Below are 24,757 nucleotides of genomic sequence, written 5' to 3'. Positions count from 1 at the left end.
GACCATAGACCATACGTAACCCTAGTCAGACAACTGGTAACGACATACCCCGGTAACATTAGTAAGCTTATAGAAAAATTAGAATTACAATATTGGAATATTTGTGATAAACTAGAATTAGAAAATGACCCTATTGATAAGTTAAACTACACTAAAATGCTAAAAGGAACGATTAAAAGTACAATAGATCGAAAATTGCCAGGTAGAATGTACAAGCTAACACGATTCTACGTACGAGAAATCGTTCTCATTTTCCAGAGGGCATACATTGAAATCATATGCCCTAGCAGTTTCACCAAATTGCAAAGATGTACCAAAAAGCTAGTAGATATCTTAACCTATGCCGAATTTAAAGACTTAATATTGAAAAGGAATAAAGAAGTTTTGCATCGAGGAATAGAAAAAACGACTAACTGGTTTAAAGAGAATACTATTTCCCAGATAGCCAAAAATTAATACAGAACATCATTAACGAGTGTGAAATCAATAACAAAGCGAAAACAGAACACAGAAATACAAAATTGGCATTTGAACCAACTCCGGAAATATTCAACGTAAGAGAAAAATACGTAGTTAATTTTTATCTCACCGGAAACCAAATATTTCTATCATGCAAATACGTCTATTTGAAATTTGCATCCCTCATTTAGTTGAAAAGTAGAGATTGGTTAGAAGCAAAGGCAGCCATAACGAAAATATTTAATGACATGGGAAAACCACAGGAGATGAAAGAGGATAAAGACTTAGCATTCAGCATTAGCTCTGCAGAATTGGTTAAGATCCGAGGGCGTAAACATATCCGTCACTACAAGTAAAAACGGAGTGTCCGATATAGAGAGGTTCCATAAGACCGTAAACGAGAAATTGAGAATCATTGGCAGCGAACAAAATATTGAAGATAGATGTACAAAATTTGAAACAATCCCATTTGTCTACGATCACAAAACTAAACAAAACACTACCAAAAGAACTCCGGCAGATATCTTTTTTATGCAGGAAGCTCAGACTTTAATAAAAAATAAAATCGACAAAATCAACAGACTTAATGAGAAGAGACATGATTTTGCAATTAACATGAGATATAGACAAGCCACACTTGTAAAAAGCAAGGAACTAACACGGGAAATCGATGGAATGAGAATTATTAAACAAAGTATAAGAGGCCTTTTAAATGTAGTAGGAACAGCGTATACAAATTATGTTTTAGTTATTTCCCTGGGTTGTCCCACGCCTCAGTCCGACGGGAAGGGGTGATGACGTCAGTCCGACTTGGTTGGCCTCTCGATCGGGGAGGGGAGCGGAGATCTTCTCTGCTCGTGATGCGCAACGTTTCGTTGCGCAGCTTGGTATAGGTTTAGTATAGGTTGGGAGAACTTTCTCCGTTATTGACTGCCCTTAAGGCTAGCCAACCAATATAAAATATGCAGCCTTCGCTGGAGTAGGATTCTTGAGCGTGTGCTCTTTATTATAATTGAAATCAAACTGAGCTTATTCTATTTTACTTCAGCTATTCGCGGCCGGCAAGCCGACCGCTCGTCCAGCACAGTGCTGACACTAGCAAAAACTGCATATCTCCCAATACTGGAAAACCGTTGGGAACCAGGCACGGCCCCTAAGGCTTTTATGCTGAATCTGCATATAATATACTAGGGTAGCGACCCTGAACTTATACCGACTTAAGTTTACTCATTAACCGTGTTAACTACTCCCCCTTGAAGTATGACCGTCCTCGGTCATCTGGAACTTGTCAACGACCTTTTATATTTCCCTCGCATCTCGTCTCCTCCTCAACACCAAGATGAGCAGGATGGAGCAGCTAATGAAGACGCTGATTCCCACGCCGACTGCAAACCAGATGTCAGTAGTTCCAGCCGATTTCGCTTTCTCCTTAAGCCCTTGGATAACCTCCAAATTTTCGTTATTGATCCTTTGGAGAAGTGGTATGCTTAGCGTGGGATCGTGGCCGATGATGTTTAGCAATGGGGACGCAGCCATGCCCGGTATTTTTCTTAAGGCTTCACGTAGGTTAGCGTATTTGGTGACGTTGATGAAAGCCACTCGCTCGAACATAATTAGATGTGAGCCGTTGGTATCTATTTCAGGACCGTCGTCAGTGCTGACTTTAGCTGGGCAGTCGTTGATTATTATTACGCCGTCGTCTACCAGTGTGATGGGGCTTAAATGGCTGGCCTGCGTTTTGCATAGTGCAGTGCTCCCCGCGTGCAGGCCTCGAGCGCAGGTATCGTGGTTAGCCAGCTTACAGTACGAAGCGTAAGTTGTTGATACGCAATCGGTGACGGCCAGAACGTCGTTGTTGCATTCCGCAACTATGTTCTCTATTAGTTGCAGAATGATGTGTTGGTGTGTTACAGGAAAAATTGTAACCTTTCTCCAAGTGGCTTTAATATTAGGATATGCAATTATCACATGGATAATACTATCGGACTGGAAGACTTTAATATTAGATGCCTCTATTAAGCTTATAACGGGGACTTCTGTGGGGTGATCAATTAATACAGACTTCAAATCGTTATGGTTAAGAATGGCAGGGTTTATGATATTGGCTTTAGCCAGTGTGACGGTAAGCATTCAATTTTGAATTTCGGTTATTAGTATTCTGTTTCTAGCCACAGTACCTTGTACCTCGTACAAGTGGGGAGTGTCAACCATATTATTTTGTTTTGCTCGAATGATTTTGTTAACTGCTTCTGTTAATTCGTTAATCTTGTTTTGAGTTTGCGTATTAATGACCACTTGCCTATTATTTGACTCTATTAATCGAGATTCGGATATTTTTAGCATTTCAAAATCGGCGGCATCGGGGGTGCCTGCTATTACCATAAGTGCGGTGCCTAGAAAGTCTAGGCTTCTGGCAATCCTATGATGTACTTTCAATACGGACAATAAACTTCTGAGATGGTCGGTATCGACGTCTAACAATTTTCGCATATGCGACTCTGGAAACAGCTCGGACAACCTACTAGTCTCTTCTATCATCATTTCGAATTCGGACAAATTACTGGAATGCCAAAGCCAATTTCTCTGTTTCCACACCAGTGCAACACCGTCTGTTATGGGGATGTAATTAGCATGAGAGTAGTCCGTAACCCTAGCGTTAACTATAGCTAACGTAATTAATATGATTCCGGCAATCCGGTAAGAAAGCGGAAGGATAAATTGAATGCTTAAATATAAGGTGCATGAATAAAGACATAAAAATTGTGGGAGATGTAAATTCAAGAGGGAATTTTTTATCTAAGGTTGTCCTTATGGACCACCCTCCCTCTAATGAGGACAGACGTTCCCATGTCTGCTTCTATACGCTCTTCTGTGTAGAGTGCGGTTAGTTTATTTCCTAACCTTTTATTGTTTCTGAGGTAAACCTTTTCACCTACCTCGGAAATTCGGTTTTGCCTAGTAGGGTTACACCTCGCTAGGTTAGCCTGTTGCGCTTTTATGATACTGGTTTTTATTGCCAGCCTCTGAGCGTTGTTTGCCGAATGTAAGGCATGTTTAGGTTGCAAATTTGTGACTGAGTGTAACGTATTGTTATACTCTACCGTGGCTCTTATGATGAGCTCGACGGTGTCGTCAACTTTTTTGTCAATTTTAATGCACCTAGCTATTTCCGATAGGGTGCTGTGGAATCGCTCCACTTGCCCGTTGGAGCTTCTGTGTAAAGGGGGTGCAGTAACGATGTCAATGTCATATTGGTTTTTCAATAACGAAGTTATGGTCTCCGAATTGAAGGATGCCTCATTATCGCAGTATATGGTTTTGGTATTTGGAAAAAAATTTACCAATTGTACCAGGGGCAGCGTACGTCAACTATGGCCCTAGAATTTAATGGCTGTACTACGGCGAACTTTGAGAATTTATCCACACAGGTTAAGAATAACTTTTTATCCGTGGAGTAGATGTCTATATGCAGCATTTCGCCCGCATATGAAGGAATTGGGGTGATACCCAATTCTTGCTTCTTGGGGTGCCTGTTGTACTTGGCCTTGGTACATGTCTTGCAATTTATAACCACCTCGTTGGCGAGTCTTGCCATATTTGGAAAATAGTAGTCTTGAAGGACTTGTTTAAAATTTTCCTGGGCAGCCCTTTGGGCGCGGTTATGCTCGCATGTAATAATTTCCCTCTGCTCATTAGCATCAGTGATATCATTAACGAAGTTTTTGCAATGCCAAAACTTGGTTGCTGGGAATTCCGTAACCAAGGCATGCTGGATGCATGCTAGTGTGGGGAGGTTGCAGTTTACGTTTACAACTTCTTTAATCGATCCAAGCAGCGAGTCCTTCTTATTAAAGCTTATAATGTGTCGGTTTTTGTTTCCAAAAACAATAAAATGTCGCCGTGAGGGCTGGCCTGATTCTTCCAGGATTATTTGATTCCTGTAACAGTTCAAAGGTTTATCGTTGGTTTCGACCGTATAGGTCAGAGACAGTTCACTATGCACAGTGGCTGCGTCGGAATGGGGTTCACTTTCCAAGGCATTAATTTTCTGACGAGACAAGGCGTCGGCCACAAAATTTTCCTTTCCAGGCTTATAGAAGCGTTGAAGCATCTTTGGCGTTGTGTTCTTCGATGAATGCTTTCCATCGTTTTATTTTATCGTTAGTGTTCCGCTCGGACACAGCGAAGGTGAGCGGCTGGTGGTCCGTGTAAATCCGGATTTCTCTGGTGCCATATAGGTAATTTTGCAATTTCCCAATAGCCCATACAATTGCTAGTAACTCCCTTTCGTTTGTTGCGTAATTAACCTCGCAGTCTTTTAATGTGCGAGATATCATTGTGATTGGTCTGCCCTTTTGGGATAGTACCGCTTGCTGAGGCATCGGTTGTCAAAACGAAAGGAAGTGTGAAGTTTGGATAAGTTAGTATCACATCTTCAGATGACAGAATATCTCGCAGGCGCTCAAACGCTCTGCGTTGGGTATCGTCAACATGTGTTTACTAACAGTGCCATTCTCTCCCTTAAGTATGGAGGTAAGTGGTCTAGCTATAGAAGCGAAGTCTTTGACAAAACTTCTGTAGTAACTAGCCAATCCAAGAAAAGACCTGAGGCTGAACAAATTTTTTGGTTCAGTGTACTCTTGTATGGTTTTTACCTTTTCCGGATCTGTTTTGGCTCCGTTTGATGTGACAATAAAACCTAAGAATTCAACATTTTCTTTGAAGAATTTGGTTTTTTCTGGGGCCACTCTCATGTTGGCTTGATACAGGCATTTAAGAACTGTGTCAATGCGTATGACGTAGACGTAACAAATTTTCCCGATTTGCTCGCGAAGCACGTCGTCAATCGCCCTTTGGAAGATGCTTCCTGCATTCTTTAGTCCAAAAGTAAGGCGGCAAAATTCATACTTTCCTCCGTTTATGGAGAAAGCAGTTTTTCGCGGTCTTTCTCAGCCAGATAGATCTGGTGGTATCCCGATTTTAAGTCTAGGGTAGTAAAAAACTATGCCTTTCCTAAGTTCGCTAGAATCATAGGAATACTTGGCATAGGGAACCGATCGGCGATGGTTCGTTCATTAAGTTTCCTGAAATCGATCACCAGCCTCTTTGTTGCCGACGGCATCGGTCCCTTTTTTGTCAACAACCCATGTGGAGCTGTTGAATGGTGACCTTGAAGGCCGAATAATGCCATCCTTTAACAGCTGTTTGATTTCTGTGGTAACAAAATCCGCTGCTCCCATAGTATAAGGATTTAGCTTCGAGTATACGGGTTCGTTAGCCTCCGTACGAATTGTGGCAATGATCGAGGTGTTAAATGGAAGCGCCTCGTTAGAGTGCAAAAACATTTGTTTCCTCTTAAGGATCATTTTTTTAAACTCAGCTTTTACTAAACTTGGGACTTCCACGTCAGAAGTCAGAAGTCCGATGCATTTTTGTCAAGTCGCACACAAAACTTTATGGCGTACCGCTGTTCCACCGAACGCTCCATCGCACCGTGACACAACAGAAAAAATGACTTCGCTCTACGACACGTCCTACCACTTCTATTGCTCAGAGCGAACTGAGACCGAGCGCGTTGGAAAGGAGAGACTCCGCCCCAAATTTTTAGACAGGTCCGAGCGTGCTACGACAGGTAGTTACGTGACAATGAAACCATGCGCATTACTTTCATAACGCACCCTGTAGATATTTGTGAAATTTACAGTATCGCATTCGTGGTATTTTAACTTTTCAGACACATTTCCGTACCTGATTGCGCTGTTGGGTAGAACGCCGTTAGTTGCAGAATGATGTGTTGGTGTGATACAGGAAAAATTGTAACCTTTCTACAAGTGGCTTTAATATTAGAATATGCAATTATCACATGGATAATACTATCGGACTGGAAGACTTTAATATAAGATGCCTCTATTAGGCTTATAACGGGGACTTCTGTGGGGTGATCAATTAATACAGACTTCAAATCGTTATGGTTAAGAATGGCAGGGTTTATGATATTGGCATTACTTTCATAACGCACCCTGTAGATATTTGTGAAGTTTACAGTATCGCATTCGTGGTATTTTAACTTTTCAGATACATTTCCGTACCTGATTGCGCTGTTGGGTAGATCTAATGCCGCTCTGGCCTGCGTTAGAAAGTCGAAACCTATTATGGCATCAAATGTTCTAATAGTGTCAAGTAAAAAGAATGGGGCCGTTAGGCCATATATGTGCATTAAGCATTTTCTGTTTACTCTACTGGAGCCATGAATGGAACGACAATGGAGTCGACAAGAGTTATGTTTTTCAGCTCCCTTAGGGGCTTTACATAATTTTTTGCTGCTCCGGTATCTATGAGAATTTTTAAAACTCTCCCCGCCAGCCTTCGTTTAATGAAGGGCAAGCGGGACCTTCCTCTAAAAAATTAATAATGTCATTGCACTCCGAGTAGTCAATGTCGTCGTCAATCGCATTAAAAGCGGCTGCAGCCGCGTTTTCATAATCATTCTCTTCAACCTTAAAAACCCTTTGGCGCCTTTGGCCAGAATTTCTCTCAGAAGAGTTTGATCTTTTAGGGGCATGTTTATTACTTTCCTGCCTAAAGTACATTGGATGTCGAAATTTTGAAGATGATGGATCTATGTCCATTGGTTCTGGGGATTGATTTTGTTTGTGTAGATCACGGTCCCAGTCATTATGTTTGCGCCATGAACCGGTATTTTGATTCTTGTTTGGCTTTTTGAAATAATAGGGGTTATTTTCTGGTCCGCGGTCGGCACCAAAATTTTTGCGTTGTTTTTCAGGCGCACGGTGTTGGCTCTTGTGGAAATCAGTATTCTGATTTCTTTGCTCCACCGCCTTGGCGTATGTAGCCGCGAACATACTTCTATCGATACTGGGATCTGCCTCTCTTGCTAATGCCAGTGCTGCTGGCAGGTATTTGGGCTGTGCTGGAAAGACAACAGCCCTTAGGGATTTTTTTAGACCTTAAATAAATACGTGTAGGGCATCAGCCCTAACCTCTGTATTAAGCAATGTCGCTCTTTCGTCATCATATGTCATGACGATTTTGTTAGTAACGATTTTCAATTTTCGTTCGACCTCATCGTAGTATTGCATTAGGGTCTGGTCGCCCTGACGAACCGACTCGAGACCCTGTCGTAATAGGCGCAAGGTTGTCTTGTCTGCATAGGAGCAAAATGGCTTGAAAGTTAAGCACTGTGTTATGTGAAACTAGCAGCGCGCGAGTTACCACAGTCACCACACCCCCTAAACCCCCACGCCTACACCACTGAACACATCGACGCCCATGGGCACTCCGGTACAACGAACCGGGAAACGAATAAACAAATGAGTCAACAATGTATCTACAACGTATCGACATCCGGCCAAATGCTGACACTAACATCAGCAGACCAGACGGCAAGAATGCCGATGCAGCATAAGAACCTAGCATAACCCTTATATATAAGAACTATGTACTTAGATTTGTAGGCTTCTTGAGAAGAACGAAAGAAATATAGAATTACTCTTAAGTTTGAACCCAAAGCGTGAAGTTGTGTTACTGAATCCCATACAAGTGCCTGAACAAAATCTCATGCAAAGTGCCGACAGCCGACTATAAGCGAACCACCCAACATCTTTACTGCTGTTATATTCACCTCCCATCATTCGGCCCGAATGGTAACTGGCGCAGCCGGTAGGATGCTTTCCTACATCTATACATTAACTTACCTGTAAGTAAAGAAAAATGTAAAAACAAAGCATAAGTGATAGCTCAATAAGTAAAGAATCTTAAATAAAAAGGGAAAAATATATTCTGCTACAGTGACAACAAAATGTAAACAGTGAGTTGTGAGCTGCACACGGTGACGTATAAGTGCTTGGGTAAAATTAAAAAGAAAAATATTTAAACATAGCCAACAGACAACCCAAGTAATATGCGCGAAATTGTTTGCAGCGAACAACGCATTGGGTCAGCAAAATAAAAAAAAAAGAAAGAATTTTTTTTATCGCATAACATGTTACAACACAAATTTTTTTTACTTTTCTGCTATTGTGACGACAAAATATAAACAGTGAATTGTGAGCTGCACATGATGACGCATAAGTAAAGTTTAAAAGAAAAATTATTAAAGCATAGCCAACAAACAAACCGAGTAATGTGCGCTAAATTGTGTGCAGCAAACAACGCATTGGGTCAGCAAAATAAGTAAAAAATAGCCACGGTATAACAAATTTAATAGTCTCTACCTAAAATTCCACGGCCCAAGGTATCCCCTACAATGGCAAATAGAATATCAAACATAACCATATATTACTTAATAAACTATCTTGCAATTATGTCACAACTCACATTAAATCACTGCAAATCAAATACTCTATGATATGGGTCTTATGCTATACGGCTCACGAAACAAGCGTGTTTCGTGCCGCTGTGGCAGACCACCCATGCATACATATATATATACCTAAATACACAATATGCACACAAGCTTGCAACCAACGTATATACACACATATACACCAAATTACGCACACAAGCCTGCGAACCGATACTCTATGATATGGGTCTATGCTATACGGCTCAGGGTACAAGCTTGTGCCTTGATGCTGTGGCATATCACGCATATACGCATAGATATCCAACGTATATACACATATATACACCAAATTACGCACACAAGCCTGCGAACCGATACTCTATGATATGGGTCTATGCTATACGGCTCAGGGTACAAGCTTGTGCCTTGATGCTGTGGCATATCACGCATATACGCATGGATATCCAACGTATATACACATGTATACACCAAATTACGCACACAAGCCTGCGAACCGATACTCTATGATATGGGTCTATGCTATACGGCTCAGGGTACAAGCTTGTGCCTTGATGCTGTGGCATATCACGCAAATACGCATAGATATCCAACGTATATACACATATATACACCAAATTACGCACACAAGCCTGCGAACCGATACTCTATGATATGGGTCTATGCTATACGGCTCAGGGTACAAGCTTGTGCCTTGATGCTGTGGCATATCACGCATATACGCATAGATATCCAACGTATATACACATGTATACACCAAATTACGCACACAAGCCTGCGAACCGATACTCTATGATATGGGTCTATGCTATACGGCTCAGGGTACAAGCTTGTGCCTTGATGCTGTGGCATATCACGCATATACGCATAGATATCCAACGTATATACACATATATACACCAAATAACGCACACAAGCCTGCGAACCGATACTCTATGATATGGGTCTATGCTATACGGCTCAGGGTACAAGCTTGTGCCTTGATGCTGTGGCATATCACGCATATACGCATAGATATCCAACGTATATACACATATATACAATAAATCACGCACACAAGCTTGCGAACCGATACTCTGTGATATGGGTCCTATGCTATACGGCTCATGATACAAGCTTGTGTCATGACGCAGTGGCATACCACGCATATACACATAGATATTCAAACACAGTATATGTACACATGCTACAACCAATAAATACGCTTATACATATAACCATAAAATTACTGCAATACGAAAAAACAATGAGACACTTTACCCCAACCTACCCTAACAATTAAAGTTTATACGCTTCCACTCGAGTACCGAATGGCTAATGTAACACAATACCAATAGTCACGCCGTCAGCATAAACAAACAATTTATACTCTTGCACACCAAATACAATATGTGTTATGCGATTATACTTGTACATATATATACGAATACGTATATGCATAGTGAGTGGCCAAGCCTATCGAGTCAAAATTCTTTCTTTTTTATAATCGTCGACATTCACTTATGCTATGTTCCGAATACTATAAACTATGTATACAACAATTTTATAATACCAACTATATTACAGATATTGAATCACATAAAAACCATACAAACCTATATACATTAAGAAATTTATACGCACAAATACAATATATACATATACAATACAATACATACTTATACACACTTATAAAAAATTCCACATTATATTAAAACTTGTTCATTATTTTCTTTAATATAAATTCCACATCAGAAACAAATTTTTTTTTAATTAGGTTAAATGTCCAAGAAATTAACTCAGAATAAATGGATTAGGCAGTCTCGTGAAAGCTGTCACGGGCAATATGGATGCCGAAGACGCCAGAGAAATAGGTAAAGACATCGAAAATATTAAAATAGCCCTTTCGACCGTTAACACAAATTACCAAACTCAAGATGTATTCAATAATGAAATTTTAATTAGATTCGAGAACATTACAAATCATATTAATAATGAACAAGTTCTAATAACAACATTCTTTGAAAATATGCAAAATAAAATTTATAAAGAAGAAAATACCTTGGAAAAATTACAGTATATAAATAGGATTAACTATAACTTAGAATTACTACTTAATCACTTGAACGATATAATTGAAAGCATGTTATTAGCTAAAATAAATGTAATACCTAGATTTATATTAACCGAACAAGAAATATATAAAATTAAAATGTTACTGGAAAATCAAAATATTACGATAAAAAGCGAACAACACATTTACGATTTGTTAAAAATGAACACGTTAAGCTACGAAAATAACATAATTTTTACTATCCAAATACCTATTTTTGAAAAAGATAATTACAAAATAGCCAGATTAATTCCCTTACCAATTAATAATAAATACTTTGTTATGATTCCTAACTATTTAATATATAAGAATAATGTTAATAAGTACTACTTGACTCAAAACTGCCCCAAAGTAGACGACACGTTTATATGCAACAAAGACGCATACATCAACACACCGCAAAATGACACCTGCACTCAACAATTATTGGATTCCAAGAACAGCTCCTGCGATGTGCAAGAGAGAGGCCCTGTTGCAGACGTATTCGAGGCGGAAAAAGGCTATATTTTCGCATTCAACGCCAATAACCTGAAGGCTCAGCTAAAAAACGGTAGCGAAATCACTATAAATGGCTCAGCTATCATCAAATACGTGAACGAAACTATACGCATCAATGGCATAGAGTACGACAACGGAGTTGAGACAACCTTTGAGCACTTAGACCTAATCCTACCCCCCCTTAAGGAAATGACCAGGAATAAAACTGTGGAAATACTGAGTTTACAAAACATTCACCTAGAGGCCATAGAAACATCAAATAAGATTCTGACTATCCACCAAACCGCCACACAACACGCTTGGACCCTTTACATTCTACTGGGTTTCGTCGCCATCCTCACTGTTACTGCATGGCTGCATCGACGCACAAAACACGTATTCCACGTACAGGATCACAATCACCACCTGCCTATTTACGCTCCAGCAATACCTTCGCTATGGCCGTCGCTTCAAACTGGGGAGGGAGGAGTTACCACAGTCACCACACCCCCTAAACCCCCACGCCTACACCACTGAACACATCGACGCCCATGGGCACTCCGGTACAACGAACCGGGAAACGAATAAACAAATGAGTCAACAATGTATCTACAACGTATCGACATCCGGCCAAATGCTGACACTAACATCAGCAGACCAGACGGCAAGAATGCCGATGCAGCATAAGAACCTAGCATAACCCTTATATATAAGAACTATGTACTTAGATTTGTAGGCTTCTTGAGAAGAACGAAAGAAATATAGAATTACTCTTAAGTTTGAACCCAAAGCGTGAAGTTGTGTTACTGAATCCCATACAAGTGCCTGAACAAAATCTCATGCAAAGTGCCGACAGCCGACTATAAGCGAACCACCCAACATCTTTACTGCTGTTATATTCACCTCCCATCATTCGGCCCGAATGGTAACTCGCGCGCTGGCCCTTTAATTTTGTTCCTAATAATTGTAACGGCTTGGAAGTGTCCGCTACTACCTGTATAATCTTCGAATAGTTCATAAGCATCGGTGGCCAATTCCCCCCATGCCACGTATTCGTCCTCAATACCGGTAAAATCGGGGATTGACTTTACAATATGTCACGGAATATCACACGGAGTTGCATTCGGTTTTACAGATACTCTTTGGTGGGTCTCTACCACTGGCACTTCTACACGCAAATCTTTCAACTGTTGATTAACAGCACTAATTTGATCAGCAAACTCGGCTCTGGTCAATGCGGCCTGAATTAACATTTCAATCTGGGCCGCGTTCATTGTGTACTTGTTTTTTTCCTCCTCTTCACTATCACTATCTAAATCGCGCTTTTTTTTTCCTATATGGGCCTAGAAAACTCATAAGGCCCTGGTAACACTAAGCACAAGTATAGACAGGCCGAATATTTCAATTCGACAGAAGATAATTTGGCGTATGAAAATATTTATTTAATTAATATTTGCCTTAATATGCGAGTCACCTTTACAGTCACACTTATTTAAATTTAATGTGTTAAAATCTTTTGATTAATAATTTGTAGGGATCAGTATTGAAAAAAAAAAATTTTTTGTTAAATAATAAGTAGGGATTTTTTATTTTTTCCCTGTGGGGACCCCCTTTGGGGGTCGTGAATTCTTCTTTTGTTGGGTGCCAATTATGTTTTAGTTATTTCCCTGGGTTGTCCCACGCCTCAGTCCGACGGGAAGGGGTGATGACGTCAGTACGACTTGGTCGGCCTCTCGATCGGGGAGGGGAGCGGATATCTTCTCTGCTCGTGATGCGCAACGTTTCGTTGCGCAGCTTGGTATAGGTTTAGTATATGTTGGGAGAACTTTCTCCGTTATTGACTGCCCTTAAGGCTAGCCAACCAATATAAAATATGCAGCCTCCGCTGGAGTAGGATTCTTGAGCGTGTGCTCTTTATTATAATTGAAATCAAACTGAACTTATTCTATTTTACTCCAGCTATTCGCGGCCGGCAAGCCGACCGCTCGTCCAGCAAAGTGCTGACACTAGCAAAAACTGCATATCTCCCAATACTGGGAAACCGTTGGGAACCAGGCACGGCCCCTAAGGCTTTTATGCTGAATTTGCATATAAAATACTAGGGTAGCGACCCTGAACTTATACCGACTTAAGTTTACTCATTAACCGTGTTAACTTACATATTTATTTAGCACCCTAGACCAGAACGATAGGGATGAGTTGTAAGAATAGAATAGAATAATTGAACATGGTTATAGACGTAATCAACAGCGGAATAGACATTATTAACAAGCTCAGAGCAGAGAACGAAAAGAACCAACAGATCGCGATATTAATATTCAATTTACAACAATTCACAGAATATATAGAGGATATCGATTTGGAAATACAATTAACTAGGCTAGGAATATTTAACCCGAAACTATTAAAACATGATTACTTGAAACAAGTAAACTCAGAGAAAATGTTAAGGATAACAACATCAACATCAAAAAAAACGAACTAAATTCTAATTATTTCCCATGTTTCAAGCGAAATCACAAAAGTTCCAATCTTTCAAGTAGTTCCTTTCCCAGATGAACACGGTTACATTCTAACTGAGCAAATATTTGATAAGTTTTATATTTTCAATAATCATAAGGATAGAGTTGGTAATATTTGACAAGTTTATAGTTGGATTAATCAAACAGGAAGAAACTCAGTGTAAATACACCATGACACATACAAGTTTTCAAATCAATTACATAGAACCGAACCATATTACTAATTACATGGAATCTACCAGAAACCGCTATCAATCAAGATTGCACTAACAACAAAATTGTAATATCAGGAAATAACATTGTAAGGATTAAAAATTGTACAATCCAAATTGATGAATTCATAATTTCAAAGCAGATCTTACGCAAACAGTTTATATTACTAATGTTACATGATAAGAACCAATATCCCATTTACAAAAAAAGGAATTAATAAACGCTTATGTAAATCACTACAATATATTCCTAATTATATGCGTTACAACTTTCGTTATTATGATAATAAGCTTAACCTTTTACCTAGAATATACAGTGGGGAGCAAAAGTGATTCCACGATCAACGTTTTCATGTTTGAGCTCACATAAATATTATACGAATAATGTAAATGACAAAATTTATGTATACAAAATTTTATGTATATAGCCAAATAGAAAAATAAGAAATGGAATAGTTATGATTTAAAAAGTAACACAAGCGGCTTGTACTCAGTATTGCACCATCCAATTGCCGAATCCAAAATAATTCGCCAAATTCCACCAACTAGGTATTTTCGCCTACAATTAAGACAACAGAACAAGTGCCAAGACGACGGAAATTCACAATTTTTGTTCGTTTTTGCGCGAATATTAAGAAAACTGTCAGTTTCGGGCGCCATGAAAATCCGGAAGATTTTTCCCAAAGAAAATTGTTTAAAAAAAAGGGACTGGAGACTAGCGGCCTAGCTGGGGAATTTCCACTGCGAGGACCGAAGAAGGTTTTCGACCGAGTTTGTTGCGCGGGCGCAGCCATAAGCTTCGACATTAGTTTAGCGATTTTTTTACCGAGCAGCATCCGAAATGTACAACGATGCGCAGCGCGGAAAGCTTATCAGTTGTGCTCAAGCTAGCGCATAGCCGAGTGGGTTCTGCTCTAACTAATAAGCTTTTTATATTATATACATTGGTTTTTTTTACATTTCATCTCCAGATAATTCCAGTATTTATCTAAAATGTTACGGTTACTTCACTGATACAAATACCCACGATGATGTTGATCGACGAAATGTTATGTCTGCAAGGTCAGCATATCAGCGGATATCTTTTAGCCTTCGCAAGCGGCGTTTCTCCGATATGTAGCGAAGTTTGATGACTTGAAGAGAAGAGTGGCTGTTGTATTGAGACCTCGGTGGTCGCTGTGTTAGGTTTGTGTGGTGGCACGAGGGGTTTTAAGGAGACAATGGCAGCTGTCGCTGTCGGGTACCAACCCAGTTAATTTCCCTTCCCCCATTTCCTGCAACGTTTGTTAAAGTTCATTGTTTCAATCAGGTAAGTAAAGTTTTTCCTATTGATTAATATGTAAATTAGAATAGCCAACTGTGTTCCGAATTAGTTGACTGCGAAAAGTATGTTTATACATATGTATATACGTAAAGCTTGAAAAATACAAAGTGCTGTAATAATAATAATAAGAAACTCATAGGAATTCGATTGTGCTATTTAATATTAAAATAATAAAACTAGCCACGGCCAGGTCGAAATAAAAATTTAAAATGGGCCACGCTATTGTTTTAGGAAAAAGTTTTCATGCGTCTTTGTTTTCTTGTACCAATTCAGTAATAACACCCCAATAGCAACAACGAAAACGTTGAATTTTGGTTTAAAAATGTCTTATCTTTTATAAAAAATAAATTATTATACATTCATTAAAATACGAAAATAAAAAGCCATTCTACTGTCCACCTTACAATTAACGAAGGGTTCTCCCTTGGTTGGCTCTAGATACATAGATACCCTCATCAGCTAAGGGAATGTAAACAATTTTGGGACGATGTGCTCTAGAAACGCCCAATCTAACTGAAAGCGAGGGTACAGGTAAAATAGCAGGGCCCCGCATAACAATGAATAGGAAATTATTGGAGCCATTTATGAATTAAGATAAGATAAGACTTAGTACTTTCGGTGTATGTGGCTGTGATAGCTGTGATTTAAATATACAGTTAAAAACACAAGGATGTGCCATAGAACTTATTGAGATTTTAAATGCTCATACGTTGAAAATTAAGCCCTTTTATAAATTTAATTGTGTAAATTAGTAAAGTAGCGGGCGACTCCTATTTACATATCGGCTTGGTAAAACAGTTAAATGAACTATCAGTGTTTCCCCAATTGCCGGACGTACTGAGCAACATTGACGGACTTCCCATTTTTAGAGTTCTAGGGCACAGTAATGGCCCATTCTTCCAAGAATATATAATATCCATGGCCGCCCAGTATTGCCAATTGGTATTTTTATGGGAGATAATGAGCCTCTTAATTGCAAAGAGTTTTTATCACAAGGTAGGTCCGAAACAACCATCCTAAAGAATAACCATCCGAAATAACCATCGATGAGAATCTGCGTCCAATTTTAGTCAATTTTTATTATACACTGGTATTGCAGCTCTTAATGATACAATTAATTATGACCAGTGTTACTTATTCATTTTGATGCAGGCTGCTTTCCTCTCACTTGCAACGAGAGCCTTCTTACTCTCTTAATAACTATTTACAAACTCTTAAGAGATTTGTCCGAAAGCCGAAACAAATCTTACAACAAATTTATAGGAACATTGTTGAGGATAGTGATTTTCGAGTGAACAATTATCGTGTATAGTTAAAAGGTACTATTTTAAAAATGAACGAATCTACACATAGGAATAAAAGGTATATAGTGACGTATTTGCGCCACCCAAACCGGCCAATTTAATTATTTCAAAGAACTATAAACAATAAAGCACTTAATTGATTCCCATACTGTATGCCATCTGCGCAGTATGCGTTTTAATAAACAATTCTTTGGCAACGGCACTTAGCCGTTCTTGTAAACAAATCCTAAAGCCTGACCCAAGCAGCTTTGCCTGCTCTCAATGAAGCTTCTCCCACACTTAAGTATCCAAGAGCAACGCTCTCCCAAAATACAATATTCCTAAAATACTGAGGCTTCTCCTCAATCTCACTTGCATTTGATTTTTAGTCTTAAGCTGAATACTGAACAATAAAGATCACAATCCAACCCGATTTGTAATTTCATTTTTTTGACAAAACTTCGGTTACAGCGTTGGTCTTAGTTACTGCAACGGTCCATTTAATAGACTCAAAAGTGAATAAATACACAATTGGCGCAGTCGGTCGTGATAGTGTTAATTCTATCGAATCGCTATCGAAAAACACCACGCTTTTAGACACCCATGCGACGGTCAATATCGTGTTAAGTTTTAATAAAAACCTCGACAATAACGCGAAACCGTGTAACGCAGTGTCAACAACAAACCTGAATTTAATATAAGGAAGACGCTATTGAATTAGTGAGAGGTCGTAAATCCAATTGGTTACCTCAAAACATCACGAAAAAGCTGTAGTGCAACCCTTGTGAAAAAAAAAAAACAAAAAAAACTACACTACGAAAAACTTAAAAATAAGAATAATAAATAAATAAGTGAAAAACAAAACAAACAAAAAAATATATTGAGGAAGATAAATAAATAAGATACAAACTAAGATCCATAAAGACAGACCGAAGTCAATGGTCAACTAAATAAAAAATAAAACCAAATAACAATAACAACAAATAAATAAACTTGTTTTCAAATAACAAAAAAAAAAAAAACATCAGCAAAATGACAACCGTACCACCCCTGTCAGATAACAACATGTCCCAGGTTGCCTACCAGATTGGCAATGTGAAGAAATTCAACGGTGATCCAAGCACACTATACACCTTTGTGAGCCGGATTGACTACATACTGGCCCTTTATGTTACCGGAGATGAACGCCAACAGCAGATCCTATTTGGGCATATCGAGCGCAGCATCAGCGGAGACGTTATGCGCTGTATTGGAGCCAACGACATGACCACCTGGCCCCAGCTTAGACGACAACTAGTACTCAACTATAAACCCCAGACCCCTAACCACGTTCTTTTGGAGGAGTTTCGGAAGACCCCGTTCCGAGGCAGTGTACGAGCATTCCTGGAAGAAGCAGAAAACCGCAGACAAACACTCACCAGTAAGCTTGAATTAGAACAAAACCTTGAAGAAAAAACCCTTTATTTAAGATTAATTAAATCCAGTATAGAATCCCTTATTGAAAAATTACCTACACACATTTATTTAAGAATAAATAATCATAACATACCAGACTTGCGATCACGTATAAAACTTTTACAAGAGAAAGGCATGTACGAACAAATAAATCACACAAATACACCTATCCAAAAACAAAATCTTTCTGAAAAGCCACAAAAGCCCTTTAATCACAATACTAATCAGACTAATAACAACACCAGAAGATATCCAACACCTTTCCTACATTATTCACCAATGCCATATCCAGCCCCACAAATTTATCAAACACCACCAATTAATAACCCACCATATCGTCATCCAACACCCTATCACCCTAATACAAACAACATTTTTCAACCAAGCCAACATGCAAACTTTGCACCTCGACCAATTCCTAACACTAATCGAAACAATGCATTCGATCAGAATAGGTTTGGACAACAACCCCAATATCAAAACCAACAATCAGCACATAATTATGGCCCCCAGGTGGCCAACCAACCAATGAAGCGACCAAGACCAGCTAACAGTGGACAGACTGGGATGAGTATTGACGAATCGTTATATCAAGAGAGCGCTGCTTATCAGCAATATGCTCCTTATGACAGTTTTTACTATCCAACTTACGACTATTCGGACTATAATCCGGAGTATCAGTATCAAACTGACGAGAACAATCAAAGTCCACAAACAACACAAATGACACAACAGATTAATACGGACGAGACAAACAACGATAGCCAAGAACCCAATGCCGAACCAGCTGAAAATTTTCAGCCACGAGCCTTGGAAAACCCCATTATATAACAATTAAATACAAAGAAAATAATTTGAAATACCTTATTGAAACAGGATCCACGGTTAACAAATCAAATATATTTGACCTACCAATCCAAAATACTAATATTCTTATTCAAACCAGCAATGGACCTCTCATAGTTAACAAGAGTATAATCATACCTTCAAAGATTTTGTTCCCAACACCAAAAGAATTTGTATTGCACCCTTTCTCTGAAAACTACGACCTCTTATTAGGATAATTTGGCAGAGCCAAAAGCAACAATTAGTTAATTAATTAAATCAAGTAGTGACTCTTTACAACAACAAATACGAATTAATCGAAGGCAAATCAGCACAAGAACAGTCACTTTCAAAAGGTAAGCATGGCACCTGACACCATGCTCAGACAACCAAGAAATAGTTCACCCATAATAAAATCAGACATATACAAATTGGAACATCTTAATGATGAAGAAATACAAAGATTGTGTGCACTCCTGCAGCAATACCATGACATACAATACAACGAGTGTGACAAATTGACATTTACTAATCAAACAAAACATACCATTAATACCAAGCACAATCTACCCATTTATTCTAAATTATACAGTTACCCACAGGCTTATGAACAAGAAGTCGAAAGCCAAATACAAAATATGCTAAATCAAGGTATTATACGTACCAGTAACTCACCTTACAACAGCCCCATCTGGGTAGTCCCAAAGAAACAAGATGCATCAGGCAAACAAAAATTCAGAATTGTAATAGACTACCGAAAATTGAATGAAATCACAGGAGACAGACACCCGATCCCAAATATGGACGAAATCTTAGGAAAACTAGGCAGATGCAAAAACGAACTAAATTCTAATTATTTCCCATGTTTCAAGCGAAATCACAAAAGTTCCAATCTTTCAAGTAGTTCCTTTCCCAGATGAACACGGTTACATTCTAACTGAGCAAATATTTGATAAGTTTTATATTTTCAATAATCATAAGGATAGAGTTGGTAATATTTGACAAGTTTATAGTTGGATTAATCAAACAGGAAGAAACTCAGTGTAAATACACCATGACACATACAAGTTTTCAAATCAATTACATAGAACCGAACCATATTACTAATTACATGGAATCTACCAGAAACCGCTATCAATCAAGATTGCACTAACAACAAAATTGTAATATCAGGAAATAACATTGTAAGGATTAAAAATTGTACAATCCAAATTGATGAATTCATAATTTCAAAGCAGATCTTACGCAAACAGTTTATATTACTAATGTTACATGATAAGAACCAATATCCCATTTACAAAAAAAGGAATTAATAAACGCTTATGTAAATCACTACAATATATTCCTAATTATATGCGTTACAACTTTCGTTATTATGATAATAAGCTTAACCTTTTACCTAGAATATACAGTGGGGAGCAAAAGTGATTCCACGATCAACGTTTTCATGTTTGAGCTCACATAAATATTATACGAATAATGTAAATGACAAAATTTATGTATAAAAAATTTTATGTATATAGCAAAATAGAAAAATAAGAAATGGAATAGTTATGATTTAAAAAGTAACACAAGCGGCTTGTACTCAGTATTGCACCATCCAATTGCCGAATCCAAAATAATTCGCCAAATTCCACCAACTAGGTATTTTCGCCTACAATTAAGACAACAGAACAAGTGCCAAGACGACGGAAATTCACAATTTTTGTTCGTTTTTGCGCGAATATTAAGAAAACTGTCAGTTTCGGGCGCCATGAAAATCCGGAAGATTTTTCCCAAAGAAAATTGTTTAAAAAAAAGGGACTGGAGACTAGCGGCCTAGCTGGGGAATTTCCACTGCGAGGACCGAAGAAGGTTTTCGACCGAGTTTGTTGCGCGGGCGCAGCCATAAGCTTCGACATTAGTTTAGCGATTTTTTTACCGAGCAGCATCCGAAATGTACAACGATGCGCAGCGCGGAAAGCTTATCAGTTGTGCTCAAGCTAGCGCATAGCCGAGTGGGTTCTGCTCTAACTAATAAGCTTTTTATATTATATACATTGGTTTTTTTTACATTTCATCTCCAGATAATTCCAGTATTTATCTAAAATGTTACGGTTACTTCACTGATACAAATACCCACGATGATGTTGATCGACGAAATGTTATGTCTGCAAGGTCAGCATATCAGCGGATATCTTTTAGCCTTCGCAAGCGGCGTTTCTCCGATATGTAGCGAAGTTTGATGACTTGAAGAGAAGAGTGGCTGTTGTATTGAGACCTCGGTGGTCGCTGTGTTAGGTTTGTGTGGTGGCACGAGGGGTTTTAAGGAGACAATGGCAGCTGTCGCTGTCGGGTACCAACCCAGTTAATTTCCCTTCCCCCATTTCCTGCAACGTTTGTTAAAGTTCATTGTTTCAATCAGGTAAGTAAAGTTTTTCCTATTGATTAATATGTAAATTAGAATAGCCAACTGTGTTCCGAATTAGTTGACTGCGAAAAGTATGTTTATACATATGTATATACGTAAAGCTTGAAAAATACAAAGTGCTGTAATAATAATAATAAGAAACTCATAGGAATTCGATTGTGCTATTTAATATTAAAATAATAAAACTAGCCACGGCCAGGTCGAAATAAAAATTTAAAATGGGCCACGCTATTGTTTTAGGAAAAAGTTTTCATGCGTCTTTGTTTTCTTGTACCAATTCAGTAATAACACCCCAATAGCAACAACGAAAACGTTGAATTTTGGTTTAAAAATGTCTTATCTTTTATAAAAAATAAATTATTATACATTCATTAAAATACGAAAATAAAAAGCCATTCTACTGTCCACCTTACAATTAACGAAGGGTTCTCCCTTGGTTGGCTCTAGATACATAGATACCCTCATCAGCTAAGGGAATGTAAACAATTTTGGGACGATGTGCTCTAGAAACGCCCAATCTAACTGAAAGCGAGGGTACAGGTAAAATAGCAGGGCCCCGCATAACAATGAATAGGAAATTATTGGAGCCATTTATGAATTAAGATAAGATAAGACTTAGTACTTTCGGTGTATGTGGCTGTGATAGCTGTGATTTAAATATACAGTTAAAAACACAAGGATGTGCCATAGAACTTATTGAGATTTTAAATGCTCATACGTTGAAAATTAAGCCCTTTTATAAATTTAATTGTGTAAATTAGTAAAGTAGCGGGCGACTCCTATTTACATATCGGCTTGGTAAAACAGTTAAATGAACTATCAGTGTTTCCCCAATTGCCGGACGTACTGAGCAACATTGACGGACTTCCCATTTTTAGAGTTCTAGGGCACAGTAATGGCCCATTCTTCCAAGAATATATAATATCCATGGCCGCCCAGTATTGCCAATTGGTATTTTTATGGGAGATAATGAGCCTCTTAATTGCAAAGAGTTTTTATCACAAGGTAGGTCCGAAACAACCATCCTAAAGAATAACCATCCGAAATAACCATCGATGAGAATCTGCGTCCAATTTTAGTCAATTTTTATTATACACTGGTATTGCAGCTCTTAATGATACAATTAATTATGACCAGTGTTACTTATTCATTTTGATGCAGGCTGCTTTCCTCTCACTTGCAACGAGAGCCTTCTTACTCTCTTAATAACTATTTACAAACTCTTAAGAGATTTGTCCGAAAGCCGAAACAAATCTTACAACAAATTTATAGGAACATTGTTGAGGATAGTGATTTTCGAGTGAACAATTATCGTGTATAGTTAAAAGGTACTATTTTAAAAATGAACGAATCTACACATAGGAATAAAAGGTATATAGTGACGTATTTGCGCCACCCAAACCGGCCAATTTAATTATTTCAAAGAACTATAAACAATAAAGCACTTAATTGATTCCCATACTGTATGCCATCTGCGCAGTATGCGTTTTAATAAACAATTCTTTGGCAACGGCACTTAGCCGTTCTTGTAAACAAATCCTAAAGCCTGACCCAAGCAGCTTTGCCTGCTCTCAATGAAGCTTCTCCCACACTTAAGTATCCAAGAGCAACGCTCTCCCAAAATACAATATTCCTAAAATACTGAGGCTTCTCCTCAATCTCACTTGCATTTGATTTTTAGTCTTAAGCTGAATACTGAACAATAAAGATCACAATCCAACCCGATTTGTAATTTCATTTTTTTGACAAAACTTCGGTTACAGCGTTGGTCTTAGTTACTGCAACGGTCCATTTAATAGACTCAAAAGTGAATAAATACACAATTGGCGCAGTCGGTCGTGATAGTGTTAATTCTATCGAATCGCTATCGAAAAACACCACGCTTTTAGACACCCATGCGACGGTCAATATCGTGTTAAGTTTTAATAAAAACCTCGACAATAACGCGAAACCGTGTAACGCAGTGTCAACAACAAACCTGAATTTAATATAAGGAAGACGCTATTGAATTAGTGAGAGGTCGTAAATCCAATTGGTTACCTCAAAACATCACGAAAAAGCTGTAGTGCAACCCTTGTGAAAAAAAAAAAAACAAAAAAAACTACACTACGAAAAACTTAAAAATAAGAATAATAAATAAATAAGTGAAAAACAAAACAAACAAAAAAATATATTGAGGAAGATAAATAAATAAGATACAAACTAAGATCCATAAAGACAGACCGAAGTCAATGGTCAACTAAATAAAAAATAAAACCAAATAACAATAACAACAAATAAATAAACTTGTTTTCAAATAACAAAAAAAAAAAAAACATCAGCAAAATGACAACCGTACCACCCCTGTCAGATAACAACATGTCCCAGGTTGCCTACCAGATTGGCATTGTGAAGAAATTCAACGGTGATCCAAGCACACTATACACCTTTGTGAGCCGGATTGACTACATACTGGCCCTTTATGTTACCGGAGATGAACGCCAACAGCAGATCCTATTTGGGCATATCGAGCGCAGCATCAGCGGAGACGTTATGCGCTGTATTGGAGCCAACGACATGACCACCTGGCCCCAGCTTAGACGACAACTAGTACTCAACTATAAACCCCAGACCCCTAACCACGTTCTTTTGGAGGAGTTTCGGAAGACCCCGTTCCGAGGCAGTGTACGAGCATTCCTGGAAGAAGCAGAAAACCGCAGACAAACACTCACCAGTAAGCTTGAATTAGAACAAAACCTTGAAGAAAAAACCCTTTATTTAAGATTAATTAAATCCAGTATAGAATCCCTTATTGAAAAATTACCTACACACATTTATTTAAGAATAAATAATCATAACATACCAGACTTGCGATCACGTATAAAACTTTTACAAGAGAAAGGCATGTACGAACAAATAAATCACACAAATACACCTATCCAAAAACAAAATCTTTCTGAAAAGCCACAAAAGCCCTTTAATCACAATACTAATCAGACTAATAACAACACCAGAAGATATCCAACACCTTTCCTACATTATTCACCAATGCCATATCCAGCCCCACAAATTTATCAAACACCACCAATTAATAACCCACCATATCGTCATCCAACACCCTATCACCCTAATACAAACAACATTTTTCAACCAAGCCAACATGCAAACTTTGCACCTCGACCAATTCCTAACACTAATCGAAACAATGCATTCGATCAGAATAGGTTTGGACAACAACCCCAATATCAAAACCAACAATCAGCACATAATTATGGCCCCCAGGTGGCCAACCAACCAATGAAGCGACCAAGACCAGCTAACAGTGGACAGACTGGGATGAGTATTGACGAATCGTTATATCAAGAGAGCGCTGCTTATCAGCAATATGCTCCTTAT

At 38.4% G+C, this 24,757-nt stretch overlaps 2 protein-coding genes across 2 annotated transcripts in view; one reads left to right on the top strand and one right to left on the bottom strand.

Moving 5' to 3' along the window:
- LOC26526925 (RYamide neuropeptides) overlaps positions 1–10,342 on the bottom strand; it is a 31,696-nt gene extending 21,354 nt beyond the window's left edge. The window contains exon 1 of the transcript XR_003408117.1: positions 10,053–10,342. The gene's annotated coding sequence lies outside the window, so the exon portion shown is untranslated. The remainder of the gene's footprint in view (positions 1–10,052) is intronic.
- LOC113564601 lies at positions 7,693–12,206 on the top strand. Its single transcript, XM_026982819.1, has 2 exons — positions 7,693–8,176; positions 10,349–12,206. The coding sequence occupies exon 2, from the start codon at positions 10,608–10,610 to the stop codon at positions 11,886–11,888; it is 1,281 nt and encodes a 426-aa protein (XP_026838620.1). The 5' UTR covers positions 7,693–8,176; positions 10,349–10,607; the 3' UTR covers positions 11,889–12,206.
- The last annotated feature ends 12,551 nt before the right edge of the window (positions 12,207–24,757 follow it).

The sequence above is a fragment of the Drosophila erecta genome, unplaced genomic scaffold (genome assembly GCF_003286155.1).
Source record: "Drosophila erecta strain 14021-0224.00,06,07 unplaced genomic scaffold, DereRS2 tig00000219-arrow-pilon, whole genome shotgun sequence".
Lineage (NCBI taxonomy): Eukaryota > Metazoa > Arthropoda > Insecta > Diptera > Drosophilidae > Drosophila > Drosophila erecta.
Note: the sequence above shows the minus strand (reverse complement) of the source record. Positions and strands in the feature narration are given on the sequence as shown.